The following is a 13,596-nucleotide window of genomic DNA, read 5'->3' as shown; positions in this document are numbered from 1 at the left end:
CCTCCCCCTCCCGCGTTCAAGTGATTCTCCTGCCTCAGCCTCCTGAGTAGCTGGGATTACAGGCACGCACCACCACGCCTGGCTGATTTTTGTACTTTTAGCAGAGACAGGGTTTCACCTTGTTGGCCAGGCTGATTTTGAACTCCTAATCTCAAGCCATCCACCCGCCTTGGCCTCCCAAAGTGGTTTCAGTGAGTATTTGATTAATGTCAGTCTTGCCCAGGGGAGTGGAAGGTCTATGCAGACAGGGACCACTTTGCCAACCTTTTCTCACAGTGAAGTCTCTTTCCTTACCACTGTATCCTTATTGCCACACATCATAGGTTCTCATTAAATATGTGCTAAATAAGGGACTCCATTTTAGTGGCACCTCCTGACCTAATATCAGACACTATCTGAAGTTGTACATCCCTCCGGAAACCTTCTGCCTCCCAGCCTTGCCCGTAGCTGACGATGCTTTTGCCGCCCCTGAGCTCCCCAGTCGTCCTTTCCTGTAGGCCACCCAGCCTCTCATCATGCACATCACCTGGGGATTTCACAAAGGGAAAGATTCTGATTTAGTAGGTTGGGGTAGGCAATGAGAGTGTACATTTTTAACAAACTTCCCTGAACCTCTGCTGCTGGTCAGGGACCACACTTTGGCCTGGCTTGAGAGGTAAGGGCACCAGGTCATAGCTGCTTGGCATAGAAGACATGGTTCACACAGGGTCATGGCACTGGCCCACTGTAGGTGGGCTATTTGGGAGGCTGAGCTGGGAAGATCACTTGAGCCTGGGAGGTGGAGGTTGCAGTGAGCCGAGATCACGCCACTGCACTCCAGCCTGAGTGACAGAGACAGAGCAAGACTCTGTATCAAAAGTTAAAAAAAAAAAAAATCCCTTTAATTTCCCCCTTTGCCTCCCTGCTCACCACAAATAACTAAGAAAGAGAGAAAGGAAGGGCAGGGCGTGGTGGTTCACGCCTGAAATCCTAGCACTTTTGGAGGCCGAGGCAGGCAGATCACAAGGTTTTGAACTGCAGGGCTAGAATGGGTCTGTTCTTTCATTGAAAAACTATTTGTATACCTACTAGATACTGGCTAACATCATGAAACCCCGTCTCTACTAAAAATACAAAAACAAAATTAGCTGGGCGTAGTGGTGGGAGCTACTCGGGAGGCTGAGGCGGGAGAATGGCGTGAACCTGGGAGATGGAGCTTGCAGTGAGTGAGCCAAGATGGTGCCACTGCACTCCAGCCTGGGTGACAGGGCAAGACTCCGTCTCAAAAAAAAAAAAAAAAAAAGAGAGAAAGGAGGAAAGGCCAGTTTTCTTTTCTCCCTCTGACTTTCTAATGTGCAAGGGAAGACATGAGTGAATGAGGGGAGGCAGCCTGTGTACTTTGTCTCTCTTCTTTGGATCACTGTAGTCCCCATATCTGTGCCTAAAGAACTCTCATTGTCCTCCCCAGCCCCGTGCCCTCTCCACACCTCTGGGCTGCGTAGGAAGCCGATGAGTGGCTCCTGGACCTTTTCCAAGCACAAGTAAAGTGCAGGCCCGTCCCGTGGAACGCAGCTCCCTGAACAGCAGTACAAAGTTGGGGAACCCACTGGGAACTGGTGGACGAGGCCTGCTCTGCCAGCTGGGGGTCCTCACAGGGGGCCTTTGTTGTCTTCTCCTGAGATCCCTCCCAGCACTTACAGTTAGCAGTGCTCTGATCTCCTGGACCTCTGGATCTGGGAGAAATGAGGGGAGGGAGAGCTTTCCAAGTGTCTGAAAGTAGGAGGCCGGACTCTGCAGAAAGCACGGGCAATCCACATTTCCCTCTCTTTCCGCCCCTCCCCGTCCCGGCAGGTCCCTGGATGGCCGGTTGCAGGTGTCCCATCGGAAGGGGCTCCCTCACGTCATCTACTGCCGCCTGTGGCGATGGCCGGACCTGCACAGCCACCACGAGCTGCGGGCTATGGAGCTGTGTGAGTTCGCCTTCAATATGAAGAAGGACGAGGTCTGCGTGAATCCCTACCACTACCAGAGAGTAGAGACACCAGGTATGCTGCCTGGCCCGCCTATGGGGACAGCAGGTGCCGGGGTCATCACCTCTCCCCCGACCCCCCACCCCGCCGAGGGTCTGAGGTGCACTTGGGGGTGCGGGGACTTTGGTGCTGGTCTGGCATCGACACTGAGCCACCTCTGCTCTGTCTCCCCCGGACAGTTCTACCTCCTGTGTTGGTGCCACGCCACACAGAGATCCCGGCCGAGTTCCCCCCACTGGACGACTACAGCCATTCCATCCCTGAAAACACTAACTTCCCCGCAGGCATCGAGCCCCAGAGCAATATTCCAGGTAGGCACGTGGGCGGCACAGGCTGGCCTGGGAGGCAGGGGCGGCGGTCAGACATCAGTCCTGTGGCCCCAGTCTCAGCCCCCTGGCTGTCCCCCGTTCATCCCCTCTCTGTGCACAGCTTTGACCTGAGGGCCCCTGACTCAGAACCACATCCCTGTTGGGAGAGGACCCATGACCTCAGCTCCCCCCTCACTAGTGATGCTTTTCTTGGCATAGAGCAGCAGCGTGACCCTTCCGCCCGGCCTTGGTGCAGTCATTTATTTTGGAAGCGGAAATAGCAACACTGTTTCTCTCACTGCCCCTGAGGCCGGGACTGGCGTTCAGTCCCCAGTGGACGGGGGTCTGCAGAGGCGGGGAGTGAGCTGAGGGCCAGGCAGCAAGTGCAGAGAGCTGGTTCTGTAAATTCGCCTGGGCATCAGGCCTCGGTGAGGGGCCCCAACCTGGGTGGGAATTGAAGTAACTTTGAGTTTTCACTCTGCAGGGAGAAATGGGCTTTGCTGTCAAAGACTGCAAATGTTTTTAGAAGCCCCTCATTTACATGCAAATAATGTGTGAATCACCAGCACTTTCCGACTCCAGGAAAGCTGTGCTTGGCAGCACTGGGCTAGTCACTTTTGCTTGCTGGGGCAGTAATCCTGCTGCGTTCCTCTTAGAGCATGCTAATTTGGACGTGACGTTCATCCTGGGTTAGTTTACTGAGCTGAGGTTGGCTACAGACCTGTGTGCTTGGGTCAGAGTGTTAAGGAGAGACCTACTGTCCAACCTTCTCAGATCCTTTGCGGCTAGCCCTGGCGTCCCAGGGGTAAGTCAGCTACTCCCTGTTCAAATAGCAAACTTTGGAGGGCTTCAGTCAGGGCCCGGGGGAGGTTTCAGAGAAGTAGATTGCACTGTCTTTGTCGCCATTGAACTTGTAACCTAACTGCTGAGTGAGGACACATCCCCTAGAGACAACAAATCTCTGGTCTGCACAGGAGAAGATAGTAGAGGGTGGGTCTGAGCCTGCAGGTCTTCAGAGGACAAAGAGGGGTGAGGCAGAGGCAAGTCCAGACGCCTCCCTGGAGGGGGTGGGGCTTAACCCTCACCTTGAAAGACCAGGAGAAGTTAGCCTGGTGGAGGCTCTAGGAGTACACACTTCAGACATGGGAGTTGGTCCGGTCCTGCGTGAGCAAAGGCAGTTATGATCCAAGTGGGAGTCAGAGGTGGAGAGGGGCGAGGACAACAGAACCAAGAGCTGGAACCTCTATTCCGAGACCTGGAGCTCCTGCAGCCACGGACACTAGCATCATGGTGTGCATGTGTGATGTGTTTGCAAAAGGTGTCTCAGAGCCCAGCTGTGAAGGCCTTTTAACGGACCTCCTTCCTTCTGATTCCCAGAGACCCCACCCCCTGGCTACCTGAGTGAAGATGGAGAAACCAGTGACCACCAGATGAACCACAGCATGGACGCAGGTCAGTCATGCAGAGATATGCTCTTATTCTTAACTGATCAGCAGCTGGTGGGTTCAGCCCTTCCATCCCTTCCTCTTCGCCCCCTCCCTGCCTCCCTCCCTCCTATCTCTCCAGTATTTGTAGAGCAACCATGATGTGCAAGGGGCAGGGCATAGAAGAGGGTCCGAGCTGCCTACAGATGATGGGGGAGATTGACAGGACAGCCAGTGGTCACTGGGCCATCTCGTGTATACCCTGATGGAAGATGCCGCATGGCACCAGGCACACAGCAGGGCCACTTCATCTGGTCTGGGGAGGAACAGCACCTTGCAGTCCAGGTTATTCCCCAGGTTGAGTCTTGGTGATGTGTAGGTGTTGGCCAAGCTGTCAGAATGGGCAAGGGGTGTGCCAGGCAGAGTCATGGGAGTTGGGCAATTCTGGGTGCATTCTGAGCCTGGTGCATTCTGGGGACAGTAAGCGCTTAGTGTGTCTGGAGTCCAGAGAGTGTCCAGCCCAGGGAGCTCAGCGTGACTGGAGGATACACTCTCTCCAGTGGGGAGAAAGATGGGAGGGCCCGCCACACAGGGGTCCGAGTGTGATGGACCTTCAAGCTGGCAAGACCACTTGGCATTTAGTCAGGGCTGATGGAAACCACTGCAGGCTATAAGCAGGGCCTGGGACTTAGTGAGATGTCACCAGCAGCAGGGTGGAGAGTGGCCTCGATCACCTCAAGAAGTCAGGTGGGAGGCAAGGAAAGGCTAAATGGAGCTAATGCCTCTTCTGATGACCAGTGGAGACCCCTGAAGCCAGTATTTTTGTGTGACAACCACATGTGATGTGTGTGCTCCTGCCGTGAGGGGCAGGCTTTAGCTCTCTCCTGCTACATCTCCACATGTTTCCCATATCATTTGTTATAGGACCAAACTGGCTCCAGATCAGCAGCTTCTTGAATTGAACCCCAGCTGCCACATAGAATGTGTACTGAGTTGTGTGTGGTTGGGAGAGGGGGAGAAGGGGAGAGGGAGCCACGCAGATGTTCCATTCCGATGGTGGTGGGCATGCCTCGTACACACAGAGCCGCTAGACACAGCGGAGCCACCTGCCCTCGCACACAGCCCAGAAGAGATTGTGCAGTTCCTTCCCCCACCCGCCCCAGACAGAGTCTCCCTCTATTGCCCAGGCTGGAGTGCAATGGTGCGATCTCAGCTCACTGCAACCTCTGCCTCCTGGGTTCAAGCTATTACCGCACGTCAGCCTCCTGGGTAGCTGGGATTACAGGCAAGGCAGCACCATGCCCAGCTCATTTTTGTATTTTTAGTAAAGACAGGGTTTCACCATGTTGGCCAGGCTGGTCTCAAACTCCTGACCTCAGGTGATCCGCCCACCTCAACCTCCCAAAGTGTGGGATTATACTGCATCCAGCTGAGGTTGTGCAATTCCTGAGAGAACGAAAGAGACTTGTATGTCCGTTGTAGTTGCTGAAATCCAGCCTGGACATCGTGGCACTTTTGGGTTGAGCACACCCGGTGAAACACACCCACCCGGCGGAGTGGCTAGCAGCGCGAACCAGCTGGAATGCATCGAAGACCTTCCTGTATCCAATGCCAAGAGACCGCTGCGAGCTTGCAGCTATTCAGTGCAGGCACGGGAAGCAGGCCAGCGCAGCAACATGTCTCCAGCTGCTGTGTTTGTTCCCACTCTGCGCTCCCTCTTCCCCCTCTGCTGCTCTCTGTATTTGCATAGTGATTATTGTTACAAACAAACATGGACCAGAGGGGCTGGAGATTGGAAAGAGCAGCCGAGATTTCATCCTGTCAGCTTTCATTTCTTCTCCCTCCTCTTCCTCCTTTGTGCCTCCCTTTTCTCTGTCCCCTCTCCCTTCTTCCTTTCTTCTCATTAAGGGTGCCTGCAGGGCCCTGTTGTGAACATGAGTGATTTATCTGAAGTAGAGACAGACCGGACTTGCGGACCCCAGCCAGTGTGTGGGTGGTGGGCGGGGGCTCTCCTGTTTCAGTCTCCGTTCTTCCGAGTTGCCTGCTTGGATAGTCCAGTTGCTCCTGGGGTTGGCTTCCCTGCCCCCCGGGGTGTGGTGGCATCTCAGGGCCAGAGGGTCACCTTGTTGTCCCCCATGTCGCCTCACCTACCTCCACACCCTTTTAGACCTGCGAGAAGGCCCCTTGGACTTCCTAGGTCTTCGTGGTTCAGGTCACCACAAAACAGGGGACAAGCATTTATCGAGTGCCTACCACGTAGCAGTCATGGTGTAAGCATTTTTAAATGCACAGTCTCACTTAATTTTTACATGTCACACAGTAGATGATAGTATCCTCATTTTATACCTGCGGAAAAAATTAAGGCTCATAGAAGTTAAACGGCTGAGCCAAACTCACATAGCTGATTTGTGGGGTTGTCTAGACCCTGTGACTGATTATGTAACTCAGTTCTCTCAGTGAACATTCCACATCCCCCTTGGCATTAGGGGTGACAGGGAAGGAGGAGAGATCCGTGGTTCTTCCCTTGCCCTCAAGAAGGTTATAGCTGAGTTGGGGGCAAAAGAAGAGATCGCATGAACAGTGCAAGGCAGCATTCGCTTGAGGCCAGATGCGACCCAGTCTCAGGACCAATAGATTTCGTGGGGTGGAATTAGACCCCATAGGGTGGGTAATAAATAAATAGCCTCCTTTTTTATTTTTATTTTTTGAAACAGAGTCTCACTCTGTTGCCCAGGCTGGTGTGCAGTGGTGCAAACATGGCTCACTACAGCCTCTATCTCCTAGGCTCAAATAGTTGTCCAGCCTCAGCCTTCACCACTCGTGGCTATTTTTTTTTTTTTTTTTCTGTAGAGATGGGGTCTCCCTATATCACCCAGGCTGGTCTCAAACTCCTGGGCTCAAGTGATCCCCCAGTCTCAGCCTCTTAAAGTTCTGGGATTACAGATGTGAGCCATTGCGCCTGGCCTCTGCAGCCTCCTTGATAGAGGAACAGAGGAGGGGTGACGAGCAGGATGCTGCTCTGGAAAGGTGTCCACTGTTTATTTTTGAAGGCTGATACCATGTGAGTTCTTTTCTCTGGAGGTGAGAGGTGTAGAGAACATAATAGAGTAAGAATTGGGTAGATTTAGACTTTTTCCCACATGCACCATCATCTTTTGCATAAAGTGTTTTTGTCTGGTTGCTGAGTTGCAGGGTTTCTGAGACAGGTTTGTGAGTTTCCTGGAATTGATCTTTCTAGCACCTGAGCTGCTGCAGCCTCTGACCAAGGTCATGGCTGGTGATGCTGGGGAGGCCTCAAGCCCCGCCTGTGTGGGAGGGCTGGCCTCCTGCTTCCTGGGTCTTCGCAGCTCGGGAGAAGGGCTTCCCTGCTCCTCTGATTTTCCTGAGGGCATAGTTAATAGGGCAGGTGGTGTAAGCTAAAGAAAAAAGGTGTCACCTATTCTAGTTGAGAACTTAGCAGCCCTGAGCTGGGAGTCTTAGTTAGGATCATAAAACCATCCGAGACCTCTGAGATCATCCACTCCATTCATTCATTCCAGACGAGAAATTGGGGCTCAGGGAGGGAAAGTAGAGGCACGGGTATGGGGTAGGCCTTCTCCTGGGACTTGGAGGCTCAGTCCAGGGTTTTCTTTCTGCTGTGTTGAGCCACCCCACTTTGATATGTAAGTGTGTAGTAATTTGGCTCTCCAGGCCAAGAATCTTTTGTGAAGTCTCACAGCTGTGTCTCACCTCGCAGGTTCTCCAAACCTATCCCCGAATCCGATGTCCCCAGCACATAATAACTTGGGTGAGTATCTCCTGGTGCACACAACTGGAACCCCCTCTAGCTGCAGCCCTGGCGAGTCGCCAGTGTGGGGAGGGGGCCCTGAAGGTAAGGCTCTCCCCTGACGCCTACCCTCAGCCCAGCTCAGCCCATCAGGTTTCTGGTTACGGTGATGCTGAGGTCACCACAGAACGGAGAAACTTGAGAACAGTGGTGGCAGGAAAGGCAACCATGTGCCAGGTTTGTATTTCCCCTGGCGGGGCCGGTAGACGTGAGTGAATGAAAATTCCCCAAACCTTATGCCCAGGAGAACGAGGGTCTGTGGTCAGCTAAGCATACGTGTGCGGTTTGGTGCAAAGCCATGGACAGCCGTGCAGACTCCAGCCCCCTGACATTTAAAGACTTGTTTCAGATATACTTACTGGAGTGTTTCATCTTACAATTATGTAATTTTTCTTAAAATAGCAACATATAAGGAATTTGAAAATAAAGTCAAAGTGCCCATCATCCCAGCACCCTGACATAACTGTGTGTGATCACAGTCCTGATGTTTGTGCATCAGGCATATACATACATATCTGTGCCTTGCCACTGAGATCATAGTGCATATCTGGTTTTTTCATTCTCTCTTCTCATGTTATTTTGTAAACACATTTCTGTATTTACGTGTCTTGTTTATCGTTGTTGTCTCGTGATGTTTTGGAGTGGAGGGTCCATTGTTTCTGCTACATCCCTCCGTGGTTAGACTTCTGGATCAGTTTTTCCAAGACTCACTTTTCTAACCCAGTAGGGTCCTTCAGTTCTGGGATAGACTTTGGCATGGAACCTGCCAAAGGGCTCAAAACAAATGAAATATCCGTTTAGTTTTTATTGATGGGAGTTTTTTATATTCTGGTCTGGTAGTTTTAGAAAATGTAGGTTGGATCTTGTTTGGGGCTTTATTGCTGAGGCTTAATTTGTGGCTCAGGAAAAGAAACAGTTAATATTTCTTGGTGAATCAAAGTGGATTGGACTGGTTTTTGTGCCCATTTGCTTCCAGACCTTGACTGACAGCGTCAGATGAAGAAACTCATCATTTGGAGTATTAGGAGATGCCTGAAACCCTTTAGAACAGGCTGACCTGGGCAGTGTGGGATGTGACTTTGGGGGATCTGTTTTAACATTTTTGTAAAATAATATCACCGTGAGTGCCGGGCTTTGCAGAGGGAAGGTCAGATTCCTGATATGAAAGGACTGAGTTATTAAAAACAAACTGAAGGCTAGAAGCGAAGTTAACTCTTGAGAAATTAAAGGCCATGATGATGAACTTGACTCCAGGCTTTCAGCTTTTGAGATTGGCTGCTTTAGATTTATTTTCTGTGCCATTTTAAAACCCTACTGGGGCCAAGGTAGCACTTTTAGTCGTCAGCCTTCCAAGCAGACACTTGCTTTTGAAACCATAGCAGTCCCAGGGCAGCTTGGAGGTGGCTGATGCTGGACGCGGTGCTCCAGACGGAAAGGTGGTCATTTGCTGTGAACTGCCCTCTAGATTGTGTAGACTAGGATGAGGATGATGGGATGTTTCTTGAGCTTGGACCCAAGGCAGCATCCCCCATTGACATAGTTCTCCCTCCCTACTGCCCCTTCCTCAGGCAGCTTGCCTGAGGATTGAGGATTCTTAGGTTATTTCTTCCAAAGGGAGGACCCTCCCCGAGCCTGGCCAGCAGAGAATGGCTGCCAGTTTGCACTGGCCTAGTTGCATCTCTGCTGGGACAGTGTGAATCGGGGGCGAGTCGCCCAGTGAGTCGGGATTAGGATTCTGGATGAATCACTGCGCTGACAGGCCTGGCTTCCCCTCTGCTTCATGAGCCCCTGTGCTCCCCTTCACTCATTCAAACCATTGACTTCATCCCTACTCAGAAGGTCGCCTGGACTCCCATTGTCATAGCTGGAAGGGGGTGAGATGGTGATGACGATGGGAAACATTTCTTGAGTTTGCTGTTTACTGTTATTCAGAGTGCTTCCTGCGTGTTAACCCAATCCTTGTAACTTTATAAGGCAGAAATGTTGTGATTTTTCATTTTACAGATTAGGAAACCGGGGAACACATTGGTGAACTGATGTATCCCAGATTCACAGCTAGTGAATGGAGAAGCTGGCTTTGAACTCAGGCCCTCTCACTCCAGAGCCTGCACTTCCATTGCGGCATGACACTGCCTTGCTGGGCCATTTGGACCAGCTGTCCCCACCCTCCTCACTTGGAGGAACAAGGCTCAGGCAAGGCATTTGCTGACTTTTACATTGGAGACTAATGCTAGGCTGTGGCCCCTGGCGGGGAAGCCCTGCCTGCTTACCTGCCTCTTCCTCACTCCCTCATTCCCAGATACTTGTGGTCTGCATGCTGTTCAGGTGGGGGATTGGAAGAGGGACCACAGACCCAGCCATCAAGGGGCTCCGGCCTTGTTGGGATTAATAAGGCAGGACTAAAAATGATTCTAAAACAAGAAGTAGGTGCAGATGAAGAACTCTGAGGGTTCAAGGGAGGGAGCGATGGAATTCCAGGCCGGCCAGGCGTCTCCTCTGTATTCATGCACTCAGTCAGCATTGGCTGAGTTCCCAGTATGTACTGATGCTGGGGGCCAGAGCTGGGAGAGCACCAGGCATTTGCAGCCTGGGGGCGGGGGAGGGGCAGCTGGAGGTGTCCACGTCCACCTGTAATGCATTGTGCCAGGTGCCCAGGGAGCAAGCCCAGAAGAAGGAGGAATAGTACATGCCAAGGAGGAAAGTAGGGAAGTGTGGATGGAGTGGGGAGACATGGGAGAGGTCATGCCATGTGTGAGCGGGCCCTTGAAGGACAGGTGGGATCCTGTGAGGCAGAGAAGGAGGGAAGGCCATTGCAGGTCCAAGGGCAGGATGTGATCTGAGGACAGCTGGCATGGTGGTTGGTGGTTGTCTCAAGAAGGACAAGGCGGGAAGACGAGGCTGAAATGGCAGGTGGGGCACTGAGAAAAGACCCCTGAGTGTCTGTTTAGCGCCCTCTTGCCTGTAGAGTACAGCTGTTCATGGGTTTTGAATGGGGAGGTTTTCTGATGACAGCTTCATAAAGATTAATCTGGCCACTGTGTGGAATCTAAATTCTAGGGGAAATTACTGGAGGCAAAACAAAACAAAAACAAAAACCCACTTAGAAAGCTCTTCCTCTCGAGGAGGCTGAGATGGATGCTTTCGAGAAATGGTCCAGAGCCAGGAGAATGCATTTGAGAGGGAGTCCTGGGCCTGAATGAGCAGGGTTTGTTGACCAGCGTTAAGTGGGGATGATGGTAATGCCTCCATCGAGGCTGGACACCCAGGAAGTGGAGTGGGTTTGGGGTGGAAGATGGTGGTGGTTGCCTGTGCTTAGTCAGGAAAGCACCTGGCGCTGGAGGTGCAGATTTGGAAACCATTAACATTTGTGACAGCCTTTCCCACAGCGGGGCCTGAGAGAAGGGATTATTTGGTGGTTGAATGAGTGTGGAAAGCCTGTATTTTGGCCCCTCCTGCAGCCCCCACTCAGGAGGGACTCACATGGCCACGCTCTGAGGAGCCTGCAGAAGGAGGCCTGTCTGACCCAGTGTTCCTCCCATGCACTGATCGCTGTTCCTGCACTTCTCTTTTATCATCCCACTGCCCATCCGTAGATCTCACTCTGCAAACACCAATGAAGTTTGGCTGAAGTCATGACAGTGAATGAATTTAGTGGAGAGGGCGACCCAGCTCAATATGGAAAGACAGCCAGAGACGCACTCGGGCGGGGGGGGGGGTTCCTTGGGGAAGGCTGAGGTCAGGGGGATGATGGGGTCACAGCAGCTCAGAGGGGAGGGAAGCCCTGAAGGACGGTGGCCCCAAGCAGGCCCTGCAGAGATGCAAAATGAGATTTAAGAAGCGGCCTTGGATTTGGCATCAGGGGTTCAAGGGGGAGTCTTTAGGGAGCAGTGTGTGGGAGGGGAGGGGGCTGCAGTAGTCAGCAGTACACTGAAGGGCAAGTAACAGGTGGGGAGTAGAGGCACCCAGCAGGGCAACCTTTGCACTGACTCAGAGTCAGTGAGTCCCAAATCCTAGGATGGAGGCAAGCACACAGGGAGCTCTTCCTAGGAAAAAATGGGGACATCTCAGGACATCTGATTATTTCTTTTAAAGAGATTATTATGAAATTACTGTGCAAAAAGAAATAAAGCAGAGGACATCTGGTTTCTCCTTTCATTTCCTCCCCACTCCAGGCGTTAGCTCCAGGGCTCAGATCTGGGGAAGGTTGAGCCTCCTTGCCCCAGCAAAGCCACTTCTGGTGATTACGGGGCAGGGACTCCTGGTTGAGACTGGACTCAGCATCCTGCCCCAGGCAGGCTCTCGGAGACCCTGGGACCGTTGTTCGCAGGGCAGGGGATATGAGCAGGTGATGTTCCTGTTATTACACAGTGTGCTGGGTGAGTCACTGGGAATTTCCTAGGCATTTAAGGCGGAAGGATTGGGGTACGTGGAGGGGAAGGAGGAGGCAGGTGGAGAGAGGAAAAAGGTAGTGAGCTGGGTTCTGCCCAGTGAGTAAGTTGTTCCCTGTCTTAAAGTGAGACAATTAGGGCGGAGCCGTGACTGAGGAAAATAATGTCCCAGGGAGAGCCCTGGGGGAGCAGTTGAGCTGCAGTTAAAGGAAGCGATGGCTTCCCAGAGTGTCAGTGCCAGGAGAGAGAAGCGGGGATGGGGCAGCTTGGAGTGAGAGGGACAGGGCAGCTTGGAGGTGGCCGATGCCGGATGCAGTGCTTCAGACTGAAAGGTGGTCACTTGCTGTGAATTGCCCTCTAGATTATGTAGAGTAGGATGATGGGATGTTTCTTGAGCTTGGATCCAAGACAGCGTCTCCTGTTGACATAATTCTCCCTCCCTACTGCCCCTTCCTCAGGCAGCTTGCCTGAGAGTTGAGGATTCTTAGGTTATTTCTACCAAAGGGAGGACCCTCCCCGAGGCTGGCCAGCAGAGAGTGGGTGCCACTTTATGCTGGCCTAGTTACACCTCTGCTGGGACGGTGTGAATTGGGAGTGAGTCGCTCAACGAGTCAGGGTTAGGATTCTGGGTGAGATTCTGCCTGACAGGCCCAGCTTCCCCTCTGCTTCATGAGCCCCTGTGCTCATGTGTGAGCACATGTGTGGTGGCAGGGCAGCCCGAAGACCACTGGGCCTGAGCGTGGACAGTGGCCCAGGGCACAGGCCCAACCCAGTTCCAGGTATCTTTATGCTGCTGCCCAAGGCTCTTCTACAAGGCAACCTCTGGCTCCAGTCTTCCCCACACTTGTGAAATCACAGGCAGGCGACATAATGACAGGAAGTCAGCTGCAGGCTCTGTCTTCACACTCCCGAGGGCCCGGTTTTTAGACTTTGCCACTGTTCCTGGTTGCAGTAAGTTCCTGGTTCATAAGCTAAAAGGGCATGGGGGTCTCTGTGCAGCCTGGTTTGGTGTTTTAGTCCTTAGATACATAGATTGGAATTAGTGTCCTGGGTACTGGGACACAGCTGGCGTGGGCTCACAGAGACCTCACCCTCTAGCACAGGAGACTCAGGTACACAGTTTCCGGGACACAAGGCTAATTCTGCATGGAGGCAGTGAGGGAGTATTTCACAGCTACGTGAGCTGGGCCTTAAAGATCGTGTCCCTGCAGAGGAGGGGGATGGGCAGTCCAGGCAGAGGACCCAGGCAGGACTGAGAAGTGGCGGATGGGGAACATGGGAACCGGAATGTGGAATCTTCTAGAGTGAGGAAGAGCTGCCTTCCGCAGGTGAGGTGGGCCCGGAGGAAACCAGTCCATTTCTGTTTTGACCTTTCATCTTGCAGCAGCGGTGCTCCTGGCCTTTGTCCGTTTCTTGCTTTCGATTTAGAGGAGAAAGTTAATTTCTCCCCACCTTTTCCTTTACCGGATTTGAATCTCTTGCACATGTTTTTAATAGGCATCCCTTAATCCAAGCGTTGCCTTCTGGGTTTTATTGTTTTCTTTTTCTTAAACAAAATGGAACGTCTGTGCCAGCTTGGAACAGGACTGAAAACTGAGGCCAGCCAATGCGTTAGGCTGGCAGGGGGCCAGCCATGGATTA

The 13,596-nt window shown here is 52.5% G+C and overlaps 1 protein-coding gene across 5 annotated transcripts in view; it reads left to right on the top strand.

Annotated features, from left to right (window-relative positions):
* SMAD3 (SMAD family member 3) overlaps positions 1-13,596 on the top strand; it is a 127,732-nt gene that overhangs the window by 99,005 nt on the left and 15,131 nt on the right. For 4 of the 5 annotated variants that reach the window (XM_011940355.1, XM_011940354.1, XM_011940357.1 and 1 more), the window contains 4 exons: positions 1,831-2,024; positions 2,189-2,320; positions 3,695-3,769; positions 7,478-7,528. In XM_011940355.1, the coding sequence (XP_011795745.1) occupies positions 1,831-2,024; positions 2,189-2,320; positions 3,695-3,769; positions 7,478-7,528 (452 nt within the window). Of the gene's footprint in view, positions 1-1,830; positions 2,025-2,188; positions 2,321-2,948; positions 3,123-3,694; positions 3,770-7,477; positions 7,529-13,596 lie in introns of those variants that run through there. The other variant, XM_011940358.1, reaches the window with a different exon arrangement.

Source organism: Colobus angolensis, unplaced genomic scaffold (genome assembly GCF_000951035.1).
Source record: "Colobus angolensis palliatus isolate OR3802 unplaced genomic scaffold, Cang.pa_1.0 Scaffold19, whole genome shotgun sequence".
Classification (NCBI taxonomy): Eukaryota; Metazoa; Chordata; class Mammalia; order Primates; family Cercopithecidae; genus Colobus; species Colobus angolensis.
Note: the sequence above shows the minus strand (reverse complement) of the source record. Positions and strands in the feature narration are given on the sequence as shown.